The 25,668-nt window shown below is 40.0% G+C and overlaps 1 protein-coding gene across 1 annotated transcript; it reads left to right on the top strand.

Annotated features, from left to right (window-relative positions):
* Positions 1-1,371: 1,371 nt before the first annotated feature.
* Positions 1,372-23,749, top strand: LOC148025013 (ribosomal RNA-processing 7 protein). Its single transcript, XM_087693791.1, has 5 exons — positions 1,372-1,648; positions 1,742-1,894; positions 2,218-2,315; positions 2,499-2,706; positions 23,121-23,749. The coding sequence occupies exons 1-5, from the start codon at positions 1,567-1,569 to the stop codon at positions 23,204-23,206; spliced, it is 627 nt and encodes a 208-aa protein (XP_087549917.1). The 5' UTR covers positions 1,372-1,566; the 3' UTR covers positions 23,207-23,749.
* The last annotated feature ends 1,919 nt before the right edge of the window (positions 23,750-25,668 follow it).

Here is a 25,668-nt window from a genome sequence, read left to right as displayed (position 1 = left end):
AATGAAAAGCTCATGATTGGCAAGAATGGATGGTTAATTAGAAATATCTCTCTCTGCTCCATGCAAAGTACCTTCAAAGAGGAGCTTTACAACATTACATAGATAGAAACCTTGCAAACTTGGCACAAACATCATGGCATAGATGGACAATATTATAACACAATTGCAAATAAGAGAATTGATCGGTCTAAGTTTAGAGGCGAACCTAAAAATGGACAATATCAATGTATGCTTAGAGTCATATTGCTAATTGGGGGAGAGAATTATGTAAACGGGGGGAGCCTCATATTGCCAATCGAGGGGAGACTTCTATGAATTAGTAAGAGACATGCCCTTTGTATAATTGAGATTTGCAATGATTGTATGACATATTCATTGTTTGCCTGCGTATCAAAAAGCTTAGGATTGGTAGGAATGGATGGTTAATTAGAAATCTCTCTCTCTCTCTCTCTCTCTCTCTCTCTCTCTCTCTGTGCTCCATGCAAATACTTGAAAATAGGAACTCTACGGCACCGGATAGAAAGCTTGCAAACTCGGCACAAACGTCATGGCATGCATGGCCATGATGTTTACACATTTGCAAACAAGAGAATTGACCATTCCAGGGTCAGATTCAAACATGAAATTTGACATTATCAAAGCATGCTTAAAGTCATATTACCAATCGGGGGGAGCATTTTGCAAATCGGTAATAAGCAATGTCACACATGATAAGGCTTCTAGATAGTTGAAGAGGACTAGTCGAATGGTGCAAACGGGGGCAATTGTGTGTGGGGCTTTCCTATTTGGTCAAAGCTTCAAATGGCACAGTGCAGCACACACACACACACACACACACACACACACAGATGGAGTTGGAGTGTTTTGCCATTGGAGTAGCATGGAGCAATAGCCATGTAGGAGTGGGTTCTCATCACTGACCATTACCCATGCTTATTTTGAGGCAGATGTGACATGTGGCAGGGAAAGGAGTGTTTTTAGTTGTGCCCTTTGAAAAATTACACTTTTTTTTTTTGATAAATTCCAAGTCAACTTTACATGTCTACTTTTTCCTCAATAGGAGATTGATGTGACACACTTGACAATAAGGTCAGGGTGCCCAAAAAATTTTTAAATGTAAAGGGGCCAATGGTGTGTGAAAAGTTAAATATTCCATCATTGGCCCCTTTACCCTATAGACTGAGAGAAATTCACATGGCCTTTTCTTTAGGGCCATGCCATGCACAGACTTGCTATACTTTCTGGAAGTATAACAAGTGAAGTAAGCTCCATGCGGTACCCTCCTATTTACTATAAAGGGGGATTACTTGACTCATTAGTTGCGCGTGGCATGCCCCTTAGAAGCTCCCCCCCCCCCCCCCCCCGCTCTCTCTCTCTCTCTCTCAATGCGTGCTGGTTTGGAGTGGCCCAAACAACTCCATTGTTTGTGTACGACAACGACTTCACCGTTTGTGTCCGAAAACAGAAGAAAAAGAAGAGTTTGAAGCTCCTTCTGATGAATAGGGAGTCGAGAATTTGAAGCAGGAGCAGACTCTTCCTGAAGAAGAAGAAGAAGAAGAACACACTATGACAATGGTGCGGAAGAAGAAGAGGCCGAAGATTACCGAACAACAGAAGAAAACGAAGAAGTCGAGGAAGTTGCACACTGGTCTGTTATGAGAGAGAGAGAGAGAGAGAGAGAGAGAGAGAGAGAGAGAGAGAGAGAGAGAGAGAGAGAATATTGTGCTATTTGATTTTGCAGATGATACAGATGGCCAGAAGAAGAAAAAGAAGTCAAAACAATCTGCAGAGGAGGGCAAGCTGAAGGTGAAACAGGACAAGTTGAAACCTTCCAAGGCCAGTCTTCCCATAGAGATTCAACCAAGCAAGGATGGGCCTCTCAGAGGAATGAGAAGTGGGTGCCATCAAGTGTTTTTTACGGGGTTTTCCTTTCCTTGCTTTCAGGCTTTTTATCCTTCAGTTTCTAATAAGAGAGCAGTGAACAGAATGTAGATGCATGAGAAGCTTTTCTTCTTTCATGCTTTTCAATCAGGATCAGCTGCATTGTGACTATTTTGTAACTGCTTTGCGAGTTTTTTCAAGGATCAGTCTGCATTGCGGCAACTTTTAGCGTCTTTTTAAAGCGAGACTGGGCTTAGTCTCAATTCAATATTGAAAGCTTAATGTTTCTCGAAATTCTAGATTCTGATAGGTAATGTTTGTATTCATCTGGACCAGAGTGGCTTGCTGATTATCACAGCAAAAGACCAGGTTTTGTTGCTTTGCAGCAACAGACAGATGAGTTTATAGCAGACTTCGAGGCTCAGGAAGAAAAGGTTGTGAACACTGGCATGACTGTCTGTTTTAAATACAATATTGTGATACCTAAAACTGGTCATACTGGTTCTTTTGCTAATAAAGGTTTAGTTCCAATAAGCTGTGATATGCTACAAGCCCATTGAGTGCCTGGATTTTTAAGACCCTGTTGTAAGACAGACTCGTTTGTTTCCTTTACATAGGCTCAACAGGAACGAGAGGCTGCAGCTATGGAGGAAGGTTGGACTGTGGTGGGAGGTCATAAGGGCAGGAAGAAGACAACTGATTTAGAGAGCGGTGTAACAGTAGGTGGAGTAGCTTCAGCTGCAGTTGAGAGCAGACTTAAAAAGAAGAATGAAGAGGTTGCTGTCAATTTCTACCGCTTCCAGCGGCGTGAGGCTCGTAAGAATGGTGGGCCTCTAACTTTGTGTATTGAAAAACTCATTGTGTTTCTTTAGAACAGATATTGATTGCTTTTTCATGATGGGCTCATGTAGTGGTTTTTTAAAGTGGATGCCGTTGTAGATTACGGGGGAGGTTTGTAAGGTAGGATTAAGCAGAGTGCTTTGAGGTGAATAGACAATTTTAAGGATTTGTGAACAAGTTATCAGTACGCTTTCCCTAGACCTAATACAAGTCCACATTACTTGTGTAGCCTTTTGTAGCTTGAGGTGTTAGACTCTAGAGCTTTTGATAATCAGTCTAAAAGTTGTGGTTTTGCACCTTGGGCAACTTGCACTCTCTCAAGTGTGCAAAATCTCAACATTTGTTGTAATAATGCCATGCGTCTCACAAAACTTTTTGAACTCATTGGAAACATACTCTCACCCATTATGCATTCTTATAGCTTTTAACTTAAGCCCACTCTGTGTGGTAACAAAAGCATGAAACCTTTTAAAAGCATCGAAAACTTCCTTTTTGCTCTTTAACACATACATCCATGACTTTCTACTGAAATCATCAATAAAAGTGACAAAGTCTATGCACCTCCATATGAATTAACATGCATAGTGGACTTGTCAGAGTGTACTAAATCAAGAGTATTAAACTTCTTAATGACACCAGAGTAATGAGGAGACTTCACATGTTTTTCATATATGCAATCATTACAAAATTTGAGACCAGAGTTGTTTACATCAAATGTCCCTAAAGAGGAGAGAACATGAAGGCCTTTCTGGCTCATATGACCAAGTCTTTTGTGCCAAAGTTCCATATGTGAATGAACTTCAGCCACATCCAAGAACTTGCTAGGTAATGCTTTACAATGCAAATAATATAAAGTCCCTCTTTTTCTGCCTTTAACAATAAGCATAGAGCCCTTATGGACCTTCCAAGATCCACCACCAAAGGTTGTAAAATACCCTCTTGCATCAGGCTGCCCAATTGACAGTAGACTTTTCTTTATGCTAGATAGATATTTGACATCTTGTAAAATCAACTTCGGCCATTTTCAAGGAACAAGTGAATGGTACCTACACCCTCTATCTCACATGCATAGTTGTTACCCAAGTAAACCTTGCCCAGGCAACTTGCAGCGTATGTAGAAAATGACTACAAAGAGGGAGTAATATGAAAAGAGGCACAATTGTTCACTATCGATTGGGACAGCTCATCATGGACTGAAAGTAAGGCATCAATCACTTCCTTTTTGGCGATGTACATATCACCTGCTGCTGCTATAACATCTACATCATTGCATGCGGTTGCAACAAGTACCTCTTCAGTGTCAAGAAGTTCTTCAATAACCACACTAGATGCAACATTTGCCTTTGCAACTTCTTTTGAGGAAGAGCTGCCATCATCTTTCTTGTCATCCTTCTTTTTGTTTCCTTGTAGTTTTTTTCTTTCTTGCTCTTTCTTGTAGTATTGGAAATTAGGCTTTTTATGCCCTTTACACCCACACTGATAGCAAGTAACATCCTGCTGTTTGCCCTTGCTTTTACTCTTACTTTTGCCTTTGTTTGCTGCATCACCCTTCTTCTCTAACCTGCCTCTAAGAGGATAGGTTGAACCACTACTTTCTCCATTAGACTTTTCTTCTGATCTTCTCATTGAGGATAGAGCCCCTAACACCATCAAAGGTTAAGGCAGTGTTGTTGCTAAGTGAAACAACCAAGGCCTCCCAGCTATCAAGCAAAGCCATTAATAAGAAAATAGCCTTCAGTTTATCACCGAAGGGCTGTAAACCAAAGTTGTGCAACTGACTCAGAATTTCTATGAAAGCACTCAAATGCTGAAATATTGGCTTAGACTCATCCAACTCCATGTTCACAAGCTTGTGCATGAGATGCACTTGATTCATTGGAGTTGTATTTTCATAAGTATCCATTAACTTTTTCCATATAGCATAAGCCGTATTAAGATGCTTAATGTCTGTAACTACATCATCAGATATAGCCATTTTAATGTATGCAGTTGCCTTCTTATTGAGTCTAGCCCAATCCTCATCTGTTATAGCTACAGGCTTAGTTTCCAAGAGAGCATCATCACAGTCCTTGAGAAACAAAATGCCTTGCATCCTGTCCTTCCATAGATCAAAGCTAGTGCCATCGAGCCTCTTGATTTCAAGGAGGGATTTAGTGTCACTGCTGCTAGAAGCATTAGTTGCCATTTCTCAGCGATTCACCAAAAAACCAATGCTGTAATTTATGACAGCAAACAATAAGTTGAATATTCAGCTAATTTCAGCCCGAAATTTTAGGAAACAAGAGTAAGATTTAGTGTCATTATATTATTGATAGTGCCCAAATACATGTACAGCAGTAGAAAAGATGACTTTTAGTAATGTATCTGAAATTTCAGCATACATTGCATGCATACATCATTGCAAGGTGGCTCCCACTTCAGGAATATCACCAAAAATACATTTGCAACAATCCCAGATGTGCAAATGATTTCTAAGACTGCTGCACCATGAATATTCAGCAATACATCAACTCAATAGGAGCTGCCTAACATGTATACAGCATACATATGTGCCCAAATCAACCTTTGGGACACAAATAAACAAGAAATTCTTTGCAATTTCTCCATAATCTTAGAATTGGGAGATAAATAACTCAAATTATATTGCTTTCAGCGCCAAGATTGCTTTAACAATTTCCCCAAAGTGCATTTCATACATCAATTTTGCCAAAATTCACAAATTTTAGCTAAAGCCCTAGAATTTTACTAACCAATCTACCTCGATTGCATTAATACATGTTACAGAGAGCATAAACCAAGCAAATTTGACAAAATTCCACAAAATTTTGCAAAAGCCCCAAATTTCTTGGGTTCGAATGTGCACCAATGTCAGTAAGTTTGGCTCAGTTGTGCAAAATTTTACTGGTACATGAAAAACTCCAAATTTTTCCAAAGCCAATGTGCACTATGTTTGCAATTTCCGGGTTAAATGTCATTGTTGTGCATGAACAACATCAAATCTGAGAAAAACCCCAAATTTTTACCATAAAATTGTTGAAAAAGCTTAATTGTGCTCCACGGGTGAATTGGAGCCTATTTTAGTGTGCCAAGTCACAAAAAACTATGAAACAAATTATCGTGACCTATAGGAGCTGTCGTGAGTTGTTCTCGTTGGTCAAAATAGACTGCCGCCTGGTCATGTCAGCTGTCGCCTAGTTAGGGAGTTGTTGCTTGCTGAAAACACTGTTGCTTGCACACACGTGAGCTGTCGCCTACTGGAAAGATTGTCACTTGCACAAATTTAGGGTTTTGAACTCGTCACCTGTCTCTCAGGTTGTTGCCTGCACAAATTCAGGGTTTTGGACCTGCCGCCTATCTGTTAGATACCCACACGTGCTTGAATAAAGTGATGACCTGATGTTTCTTCGTGTAGACAAGCTGGAGCTAACATGTACGGACTTTGGGAAGCGCGCACACCTTAGCCAGAAATCTAATACCAATTTGAAGGGGTGAGTGCACAGTAGGAGTGCAAGTTAGAAGTGGAACAACAGCATTGAGTGCGAGAGTGAGAGAATCCCAAGATAAGTGTACTAGATTGTTACAATACACAAAGAATAAAATGTATTTATATGTTAGGGTACAAATAAGGGTGTGTTCACACCTGTCTAACTTTATACGGAGACGAAGGGACTTTACATCCAACATAACCTTGTTCTTTAGAGGAAGTGCAACTATGCTTCAACTTTCTATTTCTCTTCTGTAGTTGGGCAACATCGTGGCCATCATTGCCATCTCCTTGGAAAAGAGAGTGTCTTTGCTTCAATATTTTATTCTTCTATAGGCTCTCTTTTTTTTCTCCTTTGGAGAGAGTCCTATTCAGCTTGTGCAGCTTCCTCTTTTTTGAGGTGGTTCTCAACCTTCGATATCCCCATGGTGGAATCAAATTGATTGATTATCTCATGTAGTATGTTGCATATGCAAATCTTCGAAAGATGCTTGCTTGTTTTGACATTCGAGCCCCCAAGCTGCCAATTAGGATCTTCGGGTTCAAGTTTCGAAAGAAAGATTCCAATCAGTAGGTGCAGATTGTTTCTAAAGAAGAAAAACACTTAGGGTGAGTGTATGGACCACCAACTTGGCTAAAAGGGTATGGCTCGAGGCCTCTGGATCTAGAATCCCCAAAGTTGCCATGTTTGATGACAGTCTATGAAGCTACTTTGGCTTGGCCTTGGACCTTTTTGAATTGAACCAAAGAAAGTTTAGAACCAAGTGATAGAAGTGAAAACACAAGATGAAGAAGCATTTGCGTGGAGCTATATTTCACGCTACCACCATCAAGGCTTGGTTGACCACTATAGCTTATTTGCTCAAGAAAGATGAGTTGTGATCCAAGAGGTTAGCTTCTACAGAATGGATCCTAATGTAGGTACAAATTGTTGGATTGCATTGATTCTGAGTTCACTTGGAATTTAAGGTATCTAACTATTTGTTCGCGTCCCTTGCTCAACCATTCAAAGCCCAAGTGAACTTTGTAATTTATGTGAAAGTTACAATTTGTAAGAAAGTTAACTCACTTGTGGCAATTGATTTTTGCTCATGCTGCCACGTAAAACGCCTTCAATGCAAATCTCACTCTCTTGAGCATCATCTTATTATCTTTAGCATAAGTTGTGTCACTTGCACACTCAAAGGCCAACAACTCCATCTCCGTTTGCATAGACAACCTAAGACTCTTAATTTAAGACCCCTTAATTCACAGACTTTTGAGTGAAGGAAATAAGATATTACCTCCACAAAGAGTAGGAAGTGCCTCAATGGTGTAGAGCAATGGAAGCATAGAGATGAGTTGATAGAATCAATTTGGGGCTTTTGCCCGACACACGTTCCAAGAGAAACAACAGGTGTTACAACAGCATTATCTTTCTTGCCTCAATCAGATTTGGTAGTGAATCTTGGGGGTTTTCCCCTCACTCAAGTGGACAAGCTTGATGGCACCAACTACCCTTTGTGGAGCTTTATGGTGTGTGATCTTCTTGTGGCGAAGGATTTATGGGATCATGTCATTGGTGATTTGTAGCAACCAAGAGGTCTAGCACCTCGGACACCTCAGCTAATGCTAGAGGATAGGCTGTTGGGGTTGTTGCTGTTGCATTCCCTCCTCCTATAGAGGATCAATGGAGGTGGGACTTGAAGGGTGCATAGGCCCTATCTTGATTGCCTTGTTAGTAAAAAGAGCTATTATTCCACATATTCAGGTCTTGAAAGACCTCAAAAGCAGCTTGGGATGTGGTAGAACGTGTATTTGCAGAATGTAATGAAGCCATGCTATCTTATCTATGTAGAGAGTTGGCTAATGTAAATATGGATGAGGGTGATAGCATGAGTGATCACCTTACACACATACGGGATTTGCGTGAGCAGTTGCTTAATGTTGATAAGGTCGTTGAGGATGTAGGAATGGTAAAGATCACATTGAACTCACTTTGTGAGTTGTATTTTGGATTCCACACCTCATTGATGTTGTCCTTTTTGGGTGGGGGGGTGGGGGTAGGAGCCCCTTATATTTGTGGAATTGGAAAACCTCTTGCTATAGGAGGAACAAACTTTAGGTGATATAGCCATGCTCTCAAAGTACAAAGGCAAAGGGAAGGAAAAGGAGAGTGAAAAATCAGCAAAAGATTGATGTGGGTAAGCGATTGGCCAAAGAGAAGAAGAAAGACTTTGGTTTGGCTGTCTAGGAGACCTCAGCGAGTAGATCTTCTCATGGTGATGCTACCACTAACATTGTGGAGGATTATGCATTCTCAACATGTAGTTTTGATTCTTTGTTGTTTGATTTAGTATTTAACGCTGTTGAAATGCAGCATACATGGTATTTTGATAGTGGAGCGTCAAAGCATATCACTTCTAGGAAGTGTGCCTTTTTACATCTTTGCATTCAGCCCTTGTAAGGAAACGTGTCATAGGTGCGAATAACAGGAGTATGATGTATGTGGTATTGGTTCAGTCATGATTGCTGCTACAAATGGTTTAGATTTCATGCTTTTGGATGTTTTCTTTGTGCCTAGTATCACAAAGAATCTTTTGTCTATATTTGCTTTCAATAAGCATGGCCTTGAGGTCGTCTTTGAAGATAACAAATGCATTGTTAGAGATATAGAGATGGATTACGCCCTCAATCTATTCGGCACCTTGTATAATGGTCTCTTTTTGTTGGATACGTATGACAGACGGTCTCATGATGTTTTGGCAATTAGTACTCTTTTGCTTGCAATGTAGAATGTGGAGCTTTGGCATGCCCACTATGGACACATGAGTTTTGGTAGTGTGACGATCCTTTAGCAATGTCTGATAGTAGATGCATTGCCTCCAGTGGAGATCCCACCTCCCCATGCATGTGAAGGATGTATTTTGGGCAAGATGCACACGTTTGCTTTCAAGAAGGATGGTGTAGTGCATGCTTTTCGGAAAATGCAGCTAATACATTGATGTTTGTGGTCCCACGAGGACACGTGCACTTGGGGACCATCTTTATTTTGTCACTTTTATTGATGACTACCCACGGTATACATGAGTGTGTGGGCTGAAAGCAAAATCTGATATATTTATTCATTTCAAACATCATGTTGCAAAGCTTGAGACTGAAACTAGCTTGAAAGTGCATACACTTTGCATGGATAGTTGTCGGGGGGAGGGGGGAATACATGTCTCTCGTGCTTTTGAGACATTTTTCCTTGAAAATGGCATCACATATCAAGCCATTGTTAGGATGACAACTTAGCAAGATGGTATTGTTGAAAGGAAAAATTGGACACTTATGGAAATGCCTCGTTGTATGCTTAAGAGCAAAGGGTTGCCACACAAGTTTTGGGTAGAGGACCTTTAGTGTACAAATCATGTTTAAAATTGTGCACCCACCAAAGCACTAACGACAATTGCACCATTTGAGGCTTGGCATGGCAAGAAACCCAAGGTTGATTACTTTTCGGTATTTGAATGCATAGCCTATGCACATGTTTTGAAAGAGTTTCGTGGAAAACTCGATGACAAAGCAAGAAAATGCATTTTTATTGGTTACAATTTATAGAGCAAGCGCTATTGTTCATATGATCTACACATCAAGAAAGTATTTGTCGGTTGGGATGTTATCTTTGTTGATAATGTTGCAGTTCATATGATCAATTTGAGATCCTAGCCACCCATGACATAAGTGATGTCTTTGAGGGTCTTTTGCCACTTTCATTGGAGTCTCGCCTGTTGTAAATGGCCGGATAAACATATTATAGCAAGTTGTTGTTGCACCATGTGCTCCCGAATAGGAGGCACTTGATCTTGGATTGCTGCATGCAGTGGAATATACAGTACAACGTGAAAGGGCTGCTGTAAATGCAGCTAAAACAATCCCTAGATGGCTGTTACAAACTCTCTAGGAGAGTACAATGGGTGCTCCCTTACCTCAACGCACTAGAAGGGTTGCTAGATATGCAACACATAATGCAAGGGGGGCATATTTGGCTGATTTTATGGAAATAGATGATGGTTCTGAAAAGCATGTGTTCATGAGCTCATTGTTAGATGATGATGTCCCTACTTCCTTGGACGAAGCTTAGTAAGATGTACATTGGATGCAAGCCATACAAGAAGAGTTAGACTCTATTGCCATGAACTCTACATGGAATCTTATGGATTTACCACTTGGTAAAAAGGTTATTGGGTTTTTAAATTCAAATGCAAGGATGATGGCACTATTGACAGATGCATAGGTACGGGTGGTAGCAAAAGGCTATGCACAGAAGGAGGGCATAGACTATGAGGAAACCTTTGCTTCTACATTCGGTACGAGTATAGTAAGATGTATCATTGCTATGTAGTGATGGGAGAGGCACGAAGATCGAGACAGTCAGTCGTTATGCGTAGGGAGAGAGAGACAGAGAGTGAGATAGAGCATAGTAGAGAGTGAGTACGTTTGTAGGTACAATGATGAGTGTGTACCTTTAGGTTTTTAGATAGATATATATGTGTAAGTACAAGTGCTAAGGGTGTTTTCACACCCGAGCACATTTAAAGGCATGAGGTCTTTATTCCCAACAACCTCCCACCTAAAGGCAATGTGCTTTAAGAGGAGAAAAGAATTAGCTAAGTCTAGGTATGTACAAAGCTGAAATACATATATCTATCCGATTCCCATCATCTGTCGGCGATGAGCAAACCGCTCTGCTGGTTGTGAGAAGATCTGCAGGATTATCATCTATATGCACTTTGACAAGCTCAATGCTCTTGCTGTCAAGTATATCTCTAATGAAGTGGTACTTCATTTGTATGTGCTTTGTCTTTGCATGAAAGACAGGATTCCGTGCTAGCATGATAGCACTCTGACTATTACAATGGAGAACAGGTAACTCTGTGATGCCAAGCTCTCCCACCAGACATGAAAGCCATAAAGTCTCCTTGCATGCCTCAGTGGTAACCACATACTCTGCCTCTGTAGTAGGCAACGCAACACACTTTTGTAGCCTGGAGATCCAAGAGACTGCTCCTCCTGTGAAAGTAAACACATACCCAGAAGTGGACTTTTTGCAATCCACATGACCAGCATAGTCTGCATCCGTAAAGCCAACAACAGATGCCTTCTGCTTTCCAAAGCAGATGCACAACTTCTTTGTGTCTTTGAGGTATCTCATAATACATTTCACTGCATCCCAATGCTTCTTGCAAGGGGTTGCCATGTATCTGCTAACCACTTCCACTGCAAAGGCAATGTCAGGATGTGTAGCAACCATAGCATACATCAAACTGCCAACAGCTAAAGCATATGGTATCTTGGCCATTTCAGTCTTCTCATCATCAGATGTAGAGCTGTCCTCTGCATTGAGCTTCACACATGGAGGCAATGGAACCCCAATTGTTTTTCCCCCCTCCATATTGAAACGTTGCAAAACCTTGGAGATATACTTCTGCTGAGATAGATAGAGTAAGCCTGTTGACCCATCTCTGAGTATTCGCATGCCAAGAATGTGATTTGCATCACCATGATCCTTCATGTCAAAGCTGCTATGAAGACTTTGCTTCAATGAATCCAAGGCATGAGTATCCTTGCCAATAATCAGCATGTCATCAACATACAAAGATAATGAGGCTGCCATCTGTTGTTGTAAACGCCCCGAACAACGTAGTATGCTTAACAATTATGATTTCGCTTGTTTTTGAGATTTAATATAAAAGAGAATGAACACTTAAAGCTGAAAATGAAAATTACTCACAAAATTACAGCCATGAAAATGTAAAAGTAATGGAGACAAGATTGAGGGTTGAAGATGAGCAACCCCCCCCGAAGGAATGTATTTCTGCTCAACCCAAGTTCCTTAGGGAAGAGCTCAGTTACAATCAACCTGAGAATGAGGAGAAGTAATTCTCACTCTCACAAGATCATGCAAAGATGTACAAACACACATGCATTATCTATTATGCAATGATAAGAACTGATTTCTTTACAGTATGAGGGAAGAAAGAAGGGAAATCAGCCTTTCTTCATCGTTGAACAGTAGTATATGGATAGGGCTTGCTTCTTATTGCTAAAATGGAAGAAAGAGCTTGAGAAGGAGGTGCTGTAATGAATTTACAGGCTTGCTGTCCTGTAAAACAGCAGTGATAGAAGAGCGAATATGGAGGAATTTGATAATGGAGAAGTGGGGGATGATGATGGGGATGGATGGAGCCAGTTTCTGGCTATCTGTGGGTGCTGTACATGAGTTTACAGCAAAGAAAAATGATGCTGAATGAAGAAAAACGAGCTCTTATTTATAGGAGAGGGAAGAGCTAGTACAAAAGGGGAAAGTGGAGTAGCACAAGACAAGTGTCTAGTCACATGTCATGAGATGTGACAAGTGGTGGGGCACTTGGAAACTTGTGTGACAAGTTTCTTGACACTTGTTTATTCCCTATGGCCTTGCTTTTTGGGCTGAATACCCTCAAGAATAGAAACAACCAAATTTAGTAAGCATAGTCAGAGTACAGAACTTACTATTTTTAGAATGACATCCCTATTTTTTAGGACTAGCATTTTTAGGCTAATTCGAGGCTCCTAAAATTTAGGGACCTCCTAAAATTTAGGGATCTCCTAAAATTTAGGGACCCCCCCAATATGGGTGTCATATGAAAGCTTTTTCCGTGTACATCGCAAAAACGGTATCAGAATCTTCATGTCACAGGCATCCAATCGGGCCATATAGGTGGAAGTGTGAACTATCTTTTCTCTAACCCACCGCGTGGGTCCACCTAATTAGTGCAAAGGAAATAAATTTAATAAATCATTATATAGACAAATTAATGAAAAAGGATACAAATTCTGTTTCTATAGAGTTGTGACAGCCCTCTGGCTTTTATTCAGCTGTCCTCAGCTGAAAAGCTTCTTGATATGGCTGAAGAATGTTTGGGTAATCCTTCATGAAATTTTCATCTACCCACTGTGCATCTGTTGTGGATAGATTCTTGAATTTTAGTAAGAATTTTCGTGTCACAAGGCCACTTCTCGTGGTTCGATCCTTGTGAAACAAAATTTGTTCAGGTTCCAAGAGTTGCTCTGTTTCTTCAACTTTTGGGGAATCTTCAATAATGGGTTCCTTTGGTTCTGGTCCTATGTAAGGTTTTAGCAAACTTACGTGAAAAGCATTGTGTATTTTCCAATGAGCAGGAAGCTCAAGTCGATAAGAAGCTTCATTTATTTTTTCAATATTTTTGAAGGGTCCAAAGTATCTATTGGAGAGCTTTGGAAAAGATGAATTTTGACCGGAACCTTGTTTAAGCTTGCTTTTATCAAACTTTAGCAAGACATATTGACCTTTTTCAAAAGCCAAATATCTTCTTCGTTTATCTGCTTGCTTCTTTTGTCGCTCTTGGGTAACTTTGATAGTGGCTCGAACTTGATCCATTGTGGTTTTTAAATCTGAAGCAAACTCATCAGCAGCAAAAATCTTATCTTTAGTGTGAATAATTGGAGGAGGAATCACTTTACCCTGTACTATTTCATTTGGAGCTTTCCTTGTGGATGAGTGCACTGTATTGTTATAAGCAAACTCCAATAATGGAAGATATTTCTCCCATTGTGACTTATGTTCACTAACATAAGCTTTCAACATATACAAAAGAGTAAGATTCATCACCTCTGTTTGGCCGTCAGTTTGAGGATGAAAAGCTGAGGAGAACTTTAAAGTGGTTTCCAAATTCTCAAATAAAGCATGCCAAAAGTTACTTGTGAATTTGGAGTCTCTATCTGAAATGATCTCAGAAGGCATACCATGTAATCTGAAGATATGTTGAATGAAAAGTCTTGCAGCTTGTGCGGATTTCAATGTTTTATGACATGGAATAAAATGTGATTGTTTGCTGAATCTATTAATTATGACCCAAATTATATCATGACCTTGAGGTGTTCTTGGAATACCTGAGATGAAATCCATTGTGATAGATTCCCATGGATCTTTGGGCACTGGAAGAGGTTGCAACAATCCTGGAATCTTCTGCCTATCATACTTGGATTTTTGGCATACCAGACAAGCCTCAATGAAGTTATGAGTATCTCTTCGTAATGTTGGCCAATAAAAGTAGCGCTCAATTGCACTTAGAGTGGCTGCCCTCCCTCTATGCCCTACATAAGGGGGTTCATGACTTTCTTTAAGCACCTTTTGTCGAACAGGAAGAGTGACACAAAGGCGATTGTTCATGATAAGGTAACCATCTTTGATGGAATAATCTGGATGAGAACCTCCTTGCTGTAAATTTGACCAAATTGCTGCAAAATCAGTATCTTCATCATAAGTATTCTTCATCGTTTGAAAATCTTCATGATGAGTCACTGTAATAGTTGCAATGCGAGGCACTCTAGAAAGTGCATCAGCAACTACATTTTGTTTCCCTGGAGTGTACATAATTTGAAAATGAAACATAGACAAGAAATTTTCCCATCTTGCATGTTTCTCCTGCAAATGCTTTTGAGTCTTGAAATACTTCAAGCTTTGATGATCAGTTTTAATTAGGAATTCATTGCCTAAAAGATAATGTTTCCATATCTTTAAAGCATGAACCACTGCTAAGAGCTCCTTTTCATAAATATCATACCTTTTTTCCACATCATTTAGACGGCGGCTTTCAAAGGCTACGGCATGGCCTTCTTGATTTAGCAACGCACCAATACAATCATCGCAAGCATCTGCTTCCATCACAAATGGTTTTACCAGATCTGGAATGATAAGAATAGGTCCAGAAGTAAGAGCTGTTTTCAGCCTTGTGAAGGCTGCCTTCTCTTTTTCCTTCCATTGGAAAGAGATCTTCTTCTTTGTAAGGTCATGAAGTGGAGAAGCCATATGTGCAAAATGCTTGATGAAGCGGCGGTAATAAGAGCATAAGCCAAGAAACGATCGCACCTCATGTACATCATGAAGATGAGGCCATTCTTGGATTATCCTAATCTTTTCAGGATCCATCTGAATCCCTTCAGAAGAGATGACATGCCCAAGGTAATTTATTTTATGCATGAAAAATTCACTCTTTTTACCATTTACCAAGAGTTGATTTTGTTGAAGTAATTGTAGAACAATTTCCAAGTGTTGATGATGCTCCTCTTCATTCTTGCTAAAGACAAGAATATCATCAAAGAAAGTACCGACATATTGTCGATGCTCTCTAAAGATGCGCTCCATCATTCGATTAAAGGTGGCTGGTGCATTGGTTAATCCGAAAGGAACCACCAAGAATTCATAAAGACCGTATGAAGTGCGGAAAGCAGTTTTGTGTACATCTTGTGGTATTACCCTAATTTGATGATAACCACTCTTTAGATCAATGCGGCTGAAAACCTTTGAGCCTCCTAGACGATCCAAAATGTCGTCAATTCTGGGAATAGGAAACCGATTTTTCACGGTGATTTTGTTTAGGGCTCGATAATCAATACACATCTTAAATGTGCCATCTTTCTTTTGAACAAGAAGAACCGGTGAACAAAATGGTGAGCTACTTGGTCTAATTAGCCCACGGTTGAGTAGGTCTTTGACTTGCTTTTTGATTTCTTCTTGTTGAGGACGACTCACACGGTATGGTGCTATATTAGGAGGAGAACTGCCCGGGATAATATCAATATGATGGTCTTCTGGCCTTTCTGGGGGAAGCTGATAAGGAAGATCTTCCGATAAACAATCTTTTTACTTTTCCAAGAGCTGAAGTCACTCTTGGTTTTCAGCATTCATATTATCTTTTACATCACTGACATAAAGCAAACAACATTGATCACAATCCTTAATTGCTCTAGAGACTTGCATATGGCTTACCATAGGTATGGTGTCTCCAGAAACTCCAGCTTGGATCTCGTACTTCTTGCTTTTGTTGGTGAGTTCTACCTTCTTTTTCTGAGAGAAGATGGTTGAATCTACTCTATGATTCTAGGGCATGCCAAGAATCATATCGCAACCATCAAGGTCTCCGATACAGAAGGTATCTTCGTCACTGTAACCTTGAATTTGAAACTTGAGCTTGCCAATGTAGGGTGTCACAGTCTTCACAGTGTCACCTTCATCAGCATTTAAAGCTTGGCGAACTTCTACCGGAGTGTCCATCTCTTCATTCTTTAATTCAAGCTCTTTAGCTAATCGCAAGGAAATGATATTTTCATTCGCCCCAAGATCTATCAAGAATAGTGCTTGCTTACCTTGCAACTGTCCCCAAGCTTTTAATAATTTGCGCGTCTCTGGAGTGTGAGTTGTGTTTGCAACTACATCACTGATAGCATTGATTTTCACTGGCGACTTAGGCTTGTTGTCAGAAACCTTGCTTTATCCTTTGTTTGGACATTGCTTCGCTATGTGGCCTGTTTGTCCACATTTAAAGCACTTCCCTTCTTTCATGAAGCGTTGCTTTTCTTCTTCGGAAAGTTGCTTTGCTTGTGGGTATAGATTGGAGCGAAATTGAGGAGCATTAGGAGGTGCATAGGGCTTCATCTTCTTTTGATTTGATGGCTACTTTTGCCGCTGTTTTTGTCCTTCATTTGGGGCTGAATACTCCTCATTATCAGCTACTCTCTTCTTATCATTCTTTTGGAATGATTTGTTGCCATTGTGCTCCATTTCCCATGTCTCAGCATGGTCAATGAGCTCCCTGAGACTAGAACAATGATAATGATTAAGAGCAGTACAAAGTTTAAAATGCAAACCTCCTTGAAACTTCCTAAGCTTTTCCGAATTGCTGATCTTCTTGAAATGTTGGACCTTCAAAAGTAGCTCCCAAAATCTCTTGGTATAGTCACCAAGTGACTCATTTTTCCTTTGCCAAAGCCGATCCCATTTCATTTTTACATCTCTTTTGAAATGAACAGGAAGAAATTGGCTTTGTATCATGCGAACAAAGGACCGCCATGATTTTGGGGCAGCATTATCATATTTCAATCCCGTCCACCAAGTATGGGCTAAGTCAGTTAAATGTAAAGTTGCAAACTTAATCTTTTCTTTTTCTTTATACTTGTCACGACCATACAAAATTTGAAATTGACGAATAAACTTCAGAAGAAGATCAGGATTTCGGGAACCATCATAGATACTGAACTTGATCTTCTTTTCAAGTTGAGATAGTGACTTAGTCTTCTTCTTCTTCTTCTTATGCCTTCGTCCATGCTCGGATCTTGAGGTTGAAGACGATGAAGTGCTTGATGGGGATGAAGATGGAGACGAGGGCAAAGAATGTCGACGCCTTTGACGATGATGAGGTCTTCCACGAGAAGGGTGTGACTCTTCATCACTAGAAGAGGGTCCATCAGAGTAGGCGCCAGATGACTTTGAAGAAGAGGATGAGCTTCGCGCGATCTCTTTCTTTGTCTTGAAGTAGAATGGGACTGCCTCTTAGAAGTAGTTGGACTTCTTGATCGGCTCCTTTCATTGGTATGGCTTTGTCTCCTTGAAGCAGATGGGCTTCTTTCCTTGAATTCTTTGGGATTCTCAACTTTTTCTAGTTTGAGAAGTTGGTCACGAATTTGCTGATTCTCCTCTCTAAGACTTTGAATGGCTTGAAGGATAGCACTCGACTGATCCATTGAGATTCTTAAGAAAAAAAATTATGCTCAAGCACTCAGTGCAAGGGCTGAAAACAAACAAACTTATAATTGTAAGCACTATCAATGTTGGGGTGAGGACCGAGCCAAAGCTCTGGTACCACTGTAAACGCCCCGAACAACGTAGTATGCTTAACAATTATGATTTCGCTTGTTTTCGAGATTTAATATAAAAGAGAATGAACACTTAAAGCTGAAAATGAAAATTACTCACAAAATTACAGCCATGAAAATGTAAAAGTAATGGAGACAAGATTGAGGGTTGAAGATGGGCAACCCCCCCCGAAGGAATGTATTTCTGCTCAACCCAAGTCCCTTAGGGAAGAGCTCAGTTACAATCAACCTGAGAGTGAGAAGAAGTAATTCTCATTCTCACAAGATCATGCAAAGATGTACAAACACACATGCATTATCTATTATGCAATGATAAGAACTGATTTCTTTACAGTATGAGAGAAGAAAGAAGGAAAATCAGCCTTTCTTCATCGTTGAACAGTAGTACATGGATAGGGCTTGCTTCTTGTTGCTAAAATGGAAAAAAGAGCTTGAGAAGGAGGTTCTGTAATGAATTTACAGGCTTGTTGTCCTGTAAGACAGCAGTGATAGAAGAGGGAATATGGAGGAATTTGATAATGGAGAAGTGAGAGATGATGATGGGGATGGATGGGGCCAGTTTCTGGCTATCTGTGGGTGTTGTACATCAGTTTACAGCAAAGAAAAATGATGCTGAATGAAGAAAAACGAGCTCTTATTTATAGGAGAGGGAAGAGCTAGTACAAAAGGGGAAAGTGGAGTAGCACAAGACAAGTGTCCAGCCACATGTCATGAGATGTGACAAGTGGTGGGACACTTGACACTTGTGTAACAAGTGTCTTGACACTTGTCTCTTCTCTATGGCCTTCATTTTTGGGCTGAATATTGTCAAGAATAGAAACAATCAAATTTAGTAAGCACAGTCAGAGTACAGAACTTACTATTTTTAGAATGACATCCCTAGTTTTTAGGACTAGCATTTTTAGGCTAATTCGAGGCTCCTAAAATTTAGGGATCTCCTAAAATTTAGGGACCTCCCCAATATGGGTGTCATATGAAAGCTTTTTCCGTGTACATCGCAAAAACAGTATCAGAATCTTCATGTGACTTTCCTATGCAAGGAAATGTGCATTTCAAGCTTTCAGCCCACACATGCACATTATACAAGCATTTCATGATCATGCCATCTTGTTGATTGTAACTGTCTGTTTTGGTGGATCTAGCCCACACTTCAAAGCATCAATCTTTTCTGTGTGCGAGTCTAACCATGATATGCGTGAGTTCTGGTCACAGGCATCCAATCGGGCCATATAGGTGGAAGTGTGAACTATCTTTTCTCTAACCCACCGCGTGGGTCCACCATAACCTGTGACTACTTATCAGTGGCCAGCTCCAATGCACTTTTCTTTATATCTAATTAGTGCAAAGGAAATAAATTTAATAAATCATTATATAGACAAATTAATGAAAAAGGATACAAATTCTGTTTCTATAGAGTTGTGATAGTTGCCTTCTTGGTGCACAAGCAGTGATCCACTTGACTTCTATGAAAGCCTTAAGACTGCATGAATGTATCAAACTTATGATACCATTCCCTTGGTGCTTGTTTCGGCCCATACAAACTCCTTTTGAGTTTACATACTATCTTTTCTTTCCCTTGTTCAACAAACCCTTCAGGCTGCTGCATATATATGTCCTCATGCAGATCACCATGTAAAAATGTAGTCTTTACATCCATCTGTATAAGATTCATATCCTCAACTGCGAGCGAGCATGTTTGTAGGTACAATGACGAGTGTGTACCTTTAGGTTTTTAGATAGATATATATGTGTAAGTACAAGTGCTAAGGGTGTGTTCACACCCGAGCACATTTAAAGGCTCGAGGCCTTTATTCCCAACATGCTATGGCTGCAAATTATGGTTGGAAAGTACATCAATTGGATATAAAGACAACATTTTTGAATGGAGATCTACATGAGGATGTTTATGTTTAACAATCTCTAGGGTTGGTGGTGAAGGGAAAAGAGCACATGATCTGCAAGTTACATAAGTTTTTTATGGTCTTAGACAAGCTCCTTGTGCATGATACTAAATTGATGCTTATTCGGCTAGCAAAGGGTTTAAAAATAGTCCAATTGCTCTTGCTCTATACATTAAGAATGAAAAGGGGTGGGGGGCGCAGGGGGGACTCGTTGGGTTATCATCCTTCATGTGGATGACATGTTGTTCACTGGACTTAGAGAGGATAAAATTACAGATTTCAAGGCTGAATTGAAATATGAAATTTCTATGTTAAATATGGGCTGTTTACACTACTATTTGGGGATTCGAATCACCCAAAATTAGCAAGGCATCATCATGTCACAATCACAATATGTGGACAAGCTTTTATACAGGTTTAATATGCAAGATAGCAAACCTATGTGCACTTCTATGGAGCCAAGCCTAAAGCTGTCTATGCATGATGGTGAAGAGATATCCGATGTTGCAGTTTATAGTTTTATCTTTGCAACACATGCCCTAACATTTAGTATACAATATCTCAGGTGAGCATGTTTATGCACAGCCCATAGATTGTACATTATCAAGCTATTAAGCAGATTTTCAGATATTTACAAGGTACTTAGTCACGTGCATTATTATTTCCCAGGGAGGAGACTTGCATCTACAGGCTTACGGTGATTCAAATTGGGCTAGTGATTGAGATACTAGGTAGTCTACTAGTGGAAATTGTTTCTTTCTGGGCTATTCATGCATTTCATAGCTAAGTAAGAAACAACCTACAATGGCTACCTTGTCTTATGATGCTGAGTATAGGGCAGCCTTTATGGCGACAATGGAATGTGTATGGCTACGTAGATTGTTGGCTAATCTACGTATATCATTGGAGGGTCCTACGGCCATTCATTCTGATAGTTAGACTACTATTGCAATGGCATGAAATTGTGTATTTCATCCTCACACGAAACATATTGAGGTGCATTACCATTATATCAGAGAGAGATGCTATGCAGGAGAGATTAGCTTGATGTATATACCCACATAGGAAAATGTTGTAGACATTTTCACCGAAGTGTTACCATGTGAGAAGTTTGAGGCTTTTCAAAAGTCCTTGAACTTATCCTTTGGTGATTGATCATCCTTGCATGTCATCAATTGGTACTACAGAGGGGTATTAGAATTTGCCAATTCTAGGTAGTGCCCAATGTATTTGTGTGGTGTGGACACTTGTTAAAGTGTCAATGTATTGTGTGTACACCTAGTGCCTTAGAACATAAAAGTAGTGACACTAGGCTCTATAGTAAATACATATAACTCTAGTTAGTTGGTGGAAGGTTGGTTAGGTCAACCCTTGACTAAACATATGTTGTACTTTAACTCTATCTTTCAATTTAGCAAATATTCTTTATTCTCTTGTTTTAGCTTGCACGTTGTCATTGTCTCTTGTTTCTCTCTCCTCCATAGTTGGTGCCATTTCTCGCACAAGGTGCCTTGGATAGAACTTGATGTTGATGTCAATCGTACTAGCTTGTGAAAATAGAAAGTAGTCATAGCAGCTCCCTATGTCTGTTAGCAAATCCTTTGAAGTAGCATTGGTGACAAGCTAGTCACCAATGTCTCAATGCATCTATGACCATGGATTCCCCACCTTCGGCCAGGTTGCTAAAGTGTTCCCTCATGTGAGCTTGGATGTCAATCCCAGCTCTAGGATTGAGAAGTTGAGATCTCAAGAATACAAGCTCACAAGGGTTGCAAGAGTTCAAGCCATAAAGAAAGCACATAGAGAATGGAGTGATACTACACACAATTTGGTGTGGAGAACATGACAACTGGATACACAAGAACTCTCTCTAATAAAAAATCTGATCAGAAAACAAGACAACTGCTGCGAAGAGAGATAAATCATAAAACAGGAGAATACAGATCAAAATGCAGCCAAGGAATGGAGAATCACAGAGATGGCAGGCCCCTAGATGAAGAGGAGAGCCTGAAAATGGTTGCCCAGCCCTGCACAGGATCAAAACATGGAAATGCAGATGCTGATGATCAAAATGCAGACAGGACAGGCATTAAATGCAGTTGTCCAGGCTGAAAACTGATGGTTGCTGCAAAATGCAGGGACAGCTGGTCAAAATGCGGATTTTTGTGGCTGAAAACAGGCGGACAATTGGTAATAGGTGGTTGCCCAGGTTGAAGGTTAGTCACAGCAGATAGTAGATGAATAGATCAGCAGCAGAAGAGGTAAAATGCAGAGTTGCAGCAGAAGGAATCAGCATTGCAGAACCTAACATGGGCTGTTCATACCAAGTTAGACATGTAACCTGAAATCTGATACCATACCAGAAGTGGGTGCAGCAATGGAAGCGTGTAAATCTGTTGTCATGGACTGCACAACATGTGAAAGAAGAGATAAGAAAAACACTGCAAAGAGAAGTTAGAAGAATGCTCAGGAAATGGGATCCATTTACCTAGACAAGAGTACGGAAACAATAGTGTGTCACTGGCTCCCTCTCTCCAACTAGACCTGCTGTAGAACTATGTAGAGTGATGAATGAGGAGGGAGCCATCAGTCCTATAAATAGGACATTAACCATGAACTGGTCGCCAGATTTGATGGGCCCAAAAAGTGTTGGTTGGCCATAAGATAATGACTGTAGGCCACAAAATCAGGTGCCAAAAAATGCACAGACCGAATCACGACCGGTAAAATAATGCCCAGCCATTGGGACATGCACAAAATCACGCATGAATTGACAATATCCGCTAACCTTTGGATTGTCTCATTTATTTTGACCTGTACATGTGTAGGAGAAGCATTCACATGGGTACTCACATATTCAATCACATTTCTTGTATCATCTGCCTGCCTTTGCATTTGTAACATTGGAGAACCCATGTCTAGAATGAGATGCTGAGGCTAGACTTAAAAACATGACATTCCTCATTTCACCAGTCCTTGGGTAGCCCCTTTGGGGTGGGTAGAAAATTGCGATGGTGGAGAAGCTCCTATTGGTGAAATGAAGGAATCCTTTAGTGGTGTATCAATTTCAAGTTGATAAGAGTAGAACATTAAGCAATGGGTTGTCAGGTTGCACATGTATAAATCATATCAATGTTACACAAATCTCGAGATCACCCAGCTCCTTGGGATATTTCTACAAGGAATGGAGGTTTGATGTGTTCAAGTCTACTGATTTTCTCTTGCAAGTATCTTAAGAAGTTGATGCTTGCACAATGAAGAGGTACTAAACTATAGTATGTCTTCAACTGACATGTTTTTTTTCTTCCTGGTGGCAGAAATCATGGAATTACAGCAAAGGTTTGAAGAGGACAAGAAAAAGATTGCAGTGCTAAGAGCTACCCGCAAATTTCGTCCCTTCTGAGACAAGTTTATTCAAAGATTCGAGAGCAGTAGTTTTTGAAATTTTCTCAATGATCTGCCTGAGACTGAGCCTGTTGCAGTTTGAACATAATGTTTGGAAGTCTCTAGCCTAAGATTTGAGAGTTTGCGTAATTGTGCTGCAAGTTGCAGAAACATGGGGCATTGACTACGCTGAGAAAGCAAGTACTATGAAGATATTGGCACTAATCTTTCTACTCACAGCTGTTTATGAACGTCTGGATTTGCTGTCACAAGCATTACATAACCCTTGTGAAAGAGATCAGTACTACAATGACCGAGGATGGGCCTGCAGTGCTTGAAGATAGATGAGGAGGGCAGCATAACACATTAGCATATATCTTCTCTAAACCAATATGATCAAAATTTTTATCTCACAAGGTGGGGCAATTTTGCAAAGAGGATGAGGGTTGTCCACAACGGGCCATCATTGTGATTTCAGTTTTACAACTGCCCTTCATTCTAGCAACATGACCATTGTAAATAAAATATCTGTTTTGAAAAAGTTATTATAGGTCGAGTCGTATTCTTGAATGTGTATGTCTTGCTGATGTGTACTAGTCCATACCTAGCAGATTTGTGTCTCAAAATGTTGTAATTTATGGTATGATCTAACAAAAATAAATTATGCCTTTTCTTTTATGTGAATGGGTAACAAAATAGTCGTGGATTAGAACAAAATCAGTGACATCGATAATCAATTGTTTGGGTGCTTTAACCATACCATAAATTAGATGATTATTCAACAAAGAACAAAGAAAATTGATGCCAAGTCTGGACATGATTGCAGCCAATAGTGTATGAGCCTAAGAAGATGATACTAAATTGGTGCAAGGTATGCCATGCTATAGAATGTCAACTAATTGGCCCTTTACCTATATGGACATTTGAGTTCTAAACATGAGTGTGGGCCTCACTACATAATAGGGGTGTACATGCCTCAATAGAAACTAGAGTGTTGGTATGGATGGGAGCTTGGATTAGGGAATTACATGTGTTAGCATTAAGGTATGGGTATGTAAGGGCAATATGATACGAAAATGAAGAGGGCACCCTAGTAAAATCTACAAATAGTGCCCCCATACCCCACCCCCTCTTAGTAGCACATATGACTTGAAACCAGAGAATGATTTTATCCATTGGTGATGCTAGGCACTCTTGAATTATGGGGTCCAAGCTCTCAAGCAATTCATTGAGCTTTGCATTTGTTATGTATTGGCACAAAGATATTTTGACAAGCATAGCCATTTGAAAAAATAAGCACAAATGGTAAAAGCCTTTTGTGTGTGGAAAAATAAGCACGAGTGTTTTAAGGGCACCAAGTTGTGGATCAATAGATAAGCTCACAACAACACAACTCAAAGTATGACTAATTGAGATTGCCAAGATGAATGCAATTAGAAAAGAGGGCAAGTGGTTAATTTGTTGAGGTCGTGAAGTGATCATAGAAGAGTCCAAAAAACCTAAGCATCAAGCTACTTTAGGGTCATTAACTTGTAAAGTAATCCTTGTATCTTTTGTAGCTCATGTTTGTTTGTGCCAATGGTTCCTTGAAGTGGATTGTATATGAATCTTGAGTTTGTTATTTTGTCCTATGCACCTTTGAGGTGTCTCAGACACACCTCTCTCTCTCTCTCTGTGGAAAAATAAGTAGAAGGCGTAGGGGCATTAAATCGTGGATCACAGATGAGCTCGTACTAGCATAACTCAAAGGACAACTAAGTGAGATTGTCAAGATGAAGTTAGTTAGAAAAGAGGGAAAAGGGGTAGTCTATTGATGTGGCAAAGCCATTATAGAAGAGTTAAAAAATCATAAGAATCAGGCCAAGTGAGGGGTCATAGAAGGCTAGTAGATAGCCACACTTAATGAAGCGTGGTGCCCATCACCCCATTGTTGTGCTTAATATCCTTACCTTTGGTAGATTTGACCTGTCATCACATGCCATCTAAGAGGAGTACTCATTTCCCTTTTAGTGGACTTAGTCTTAGACCCATGATAGATATTCTTATCTCACAGAGAGTATAATTTTTCTAGGGGATTCTATTAATTAGGATGGGGTCCTCTAGATTAGTTGAAGGATCATTGAGAGTTCATTTGGTACAGCCTATACTTGTAGTCATTATGGTTGCAAGCACCAACATAGTTAAGTCATTTTTATTTTCATTGTTGATCTTCAGAGTTGAGATGACATGGTTAGATGTAATCATTTCTTGTCTCATAAGCCATTTTGGCCTTTTGTAGATGTAAGTGTATGTGTGCATGCACACTCATGCTTGCGCACGCGCGCGCGCGCGCGCACACACACACACCCCTCTCTCCCCCTCACTTTTTTCTTTATCACCTAGTCAATTTAATGTCGTTATCCTTATTGAGGTGCAACTTGGATAGTGTAGAGCCATCTCTCATCCAAGGATTGGGGTGAAAAAAATCTAGATGTGGATTGG

The sequence above is a fragment of the Lygodium microphyllum genome, chromosome 15, assembly GCF_053477565.2.
Source record: "Lygodium microphyllum isolate KBCC chromosome 15, Lygodium_microphyllum_v1.1.10, whole genome shotgun sequence".
NCBI lineage: Eukaryota > Viridiplantae > Streptophyta > Polypodiopsida > Schizaeales > Lygodiaceae > Lygodium > Lygodium microphyllum.
Note: the sequence above shows the minus strand (reverse complement) of the source record. Positions and strands in the feature narration are given on the sequence as shown.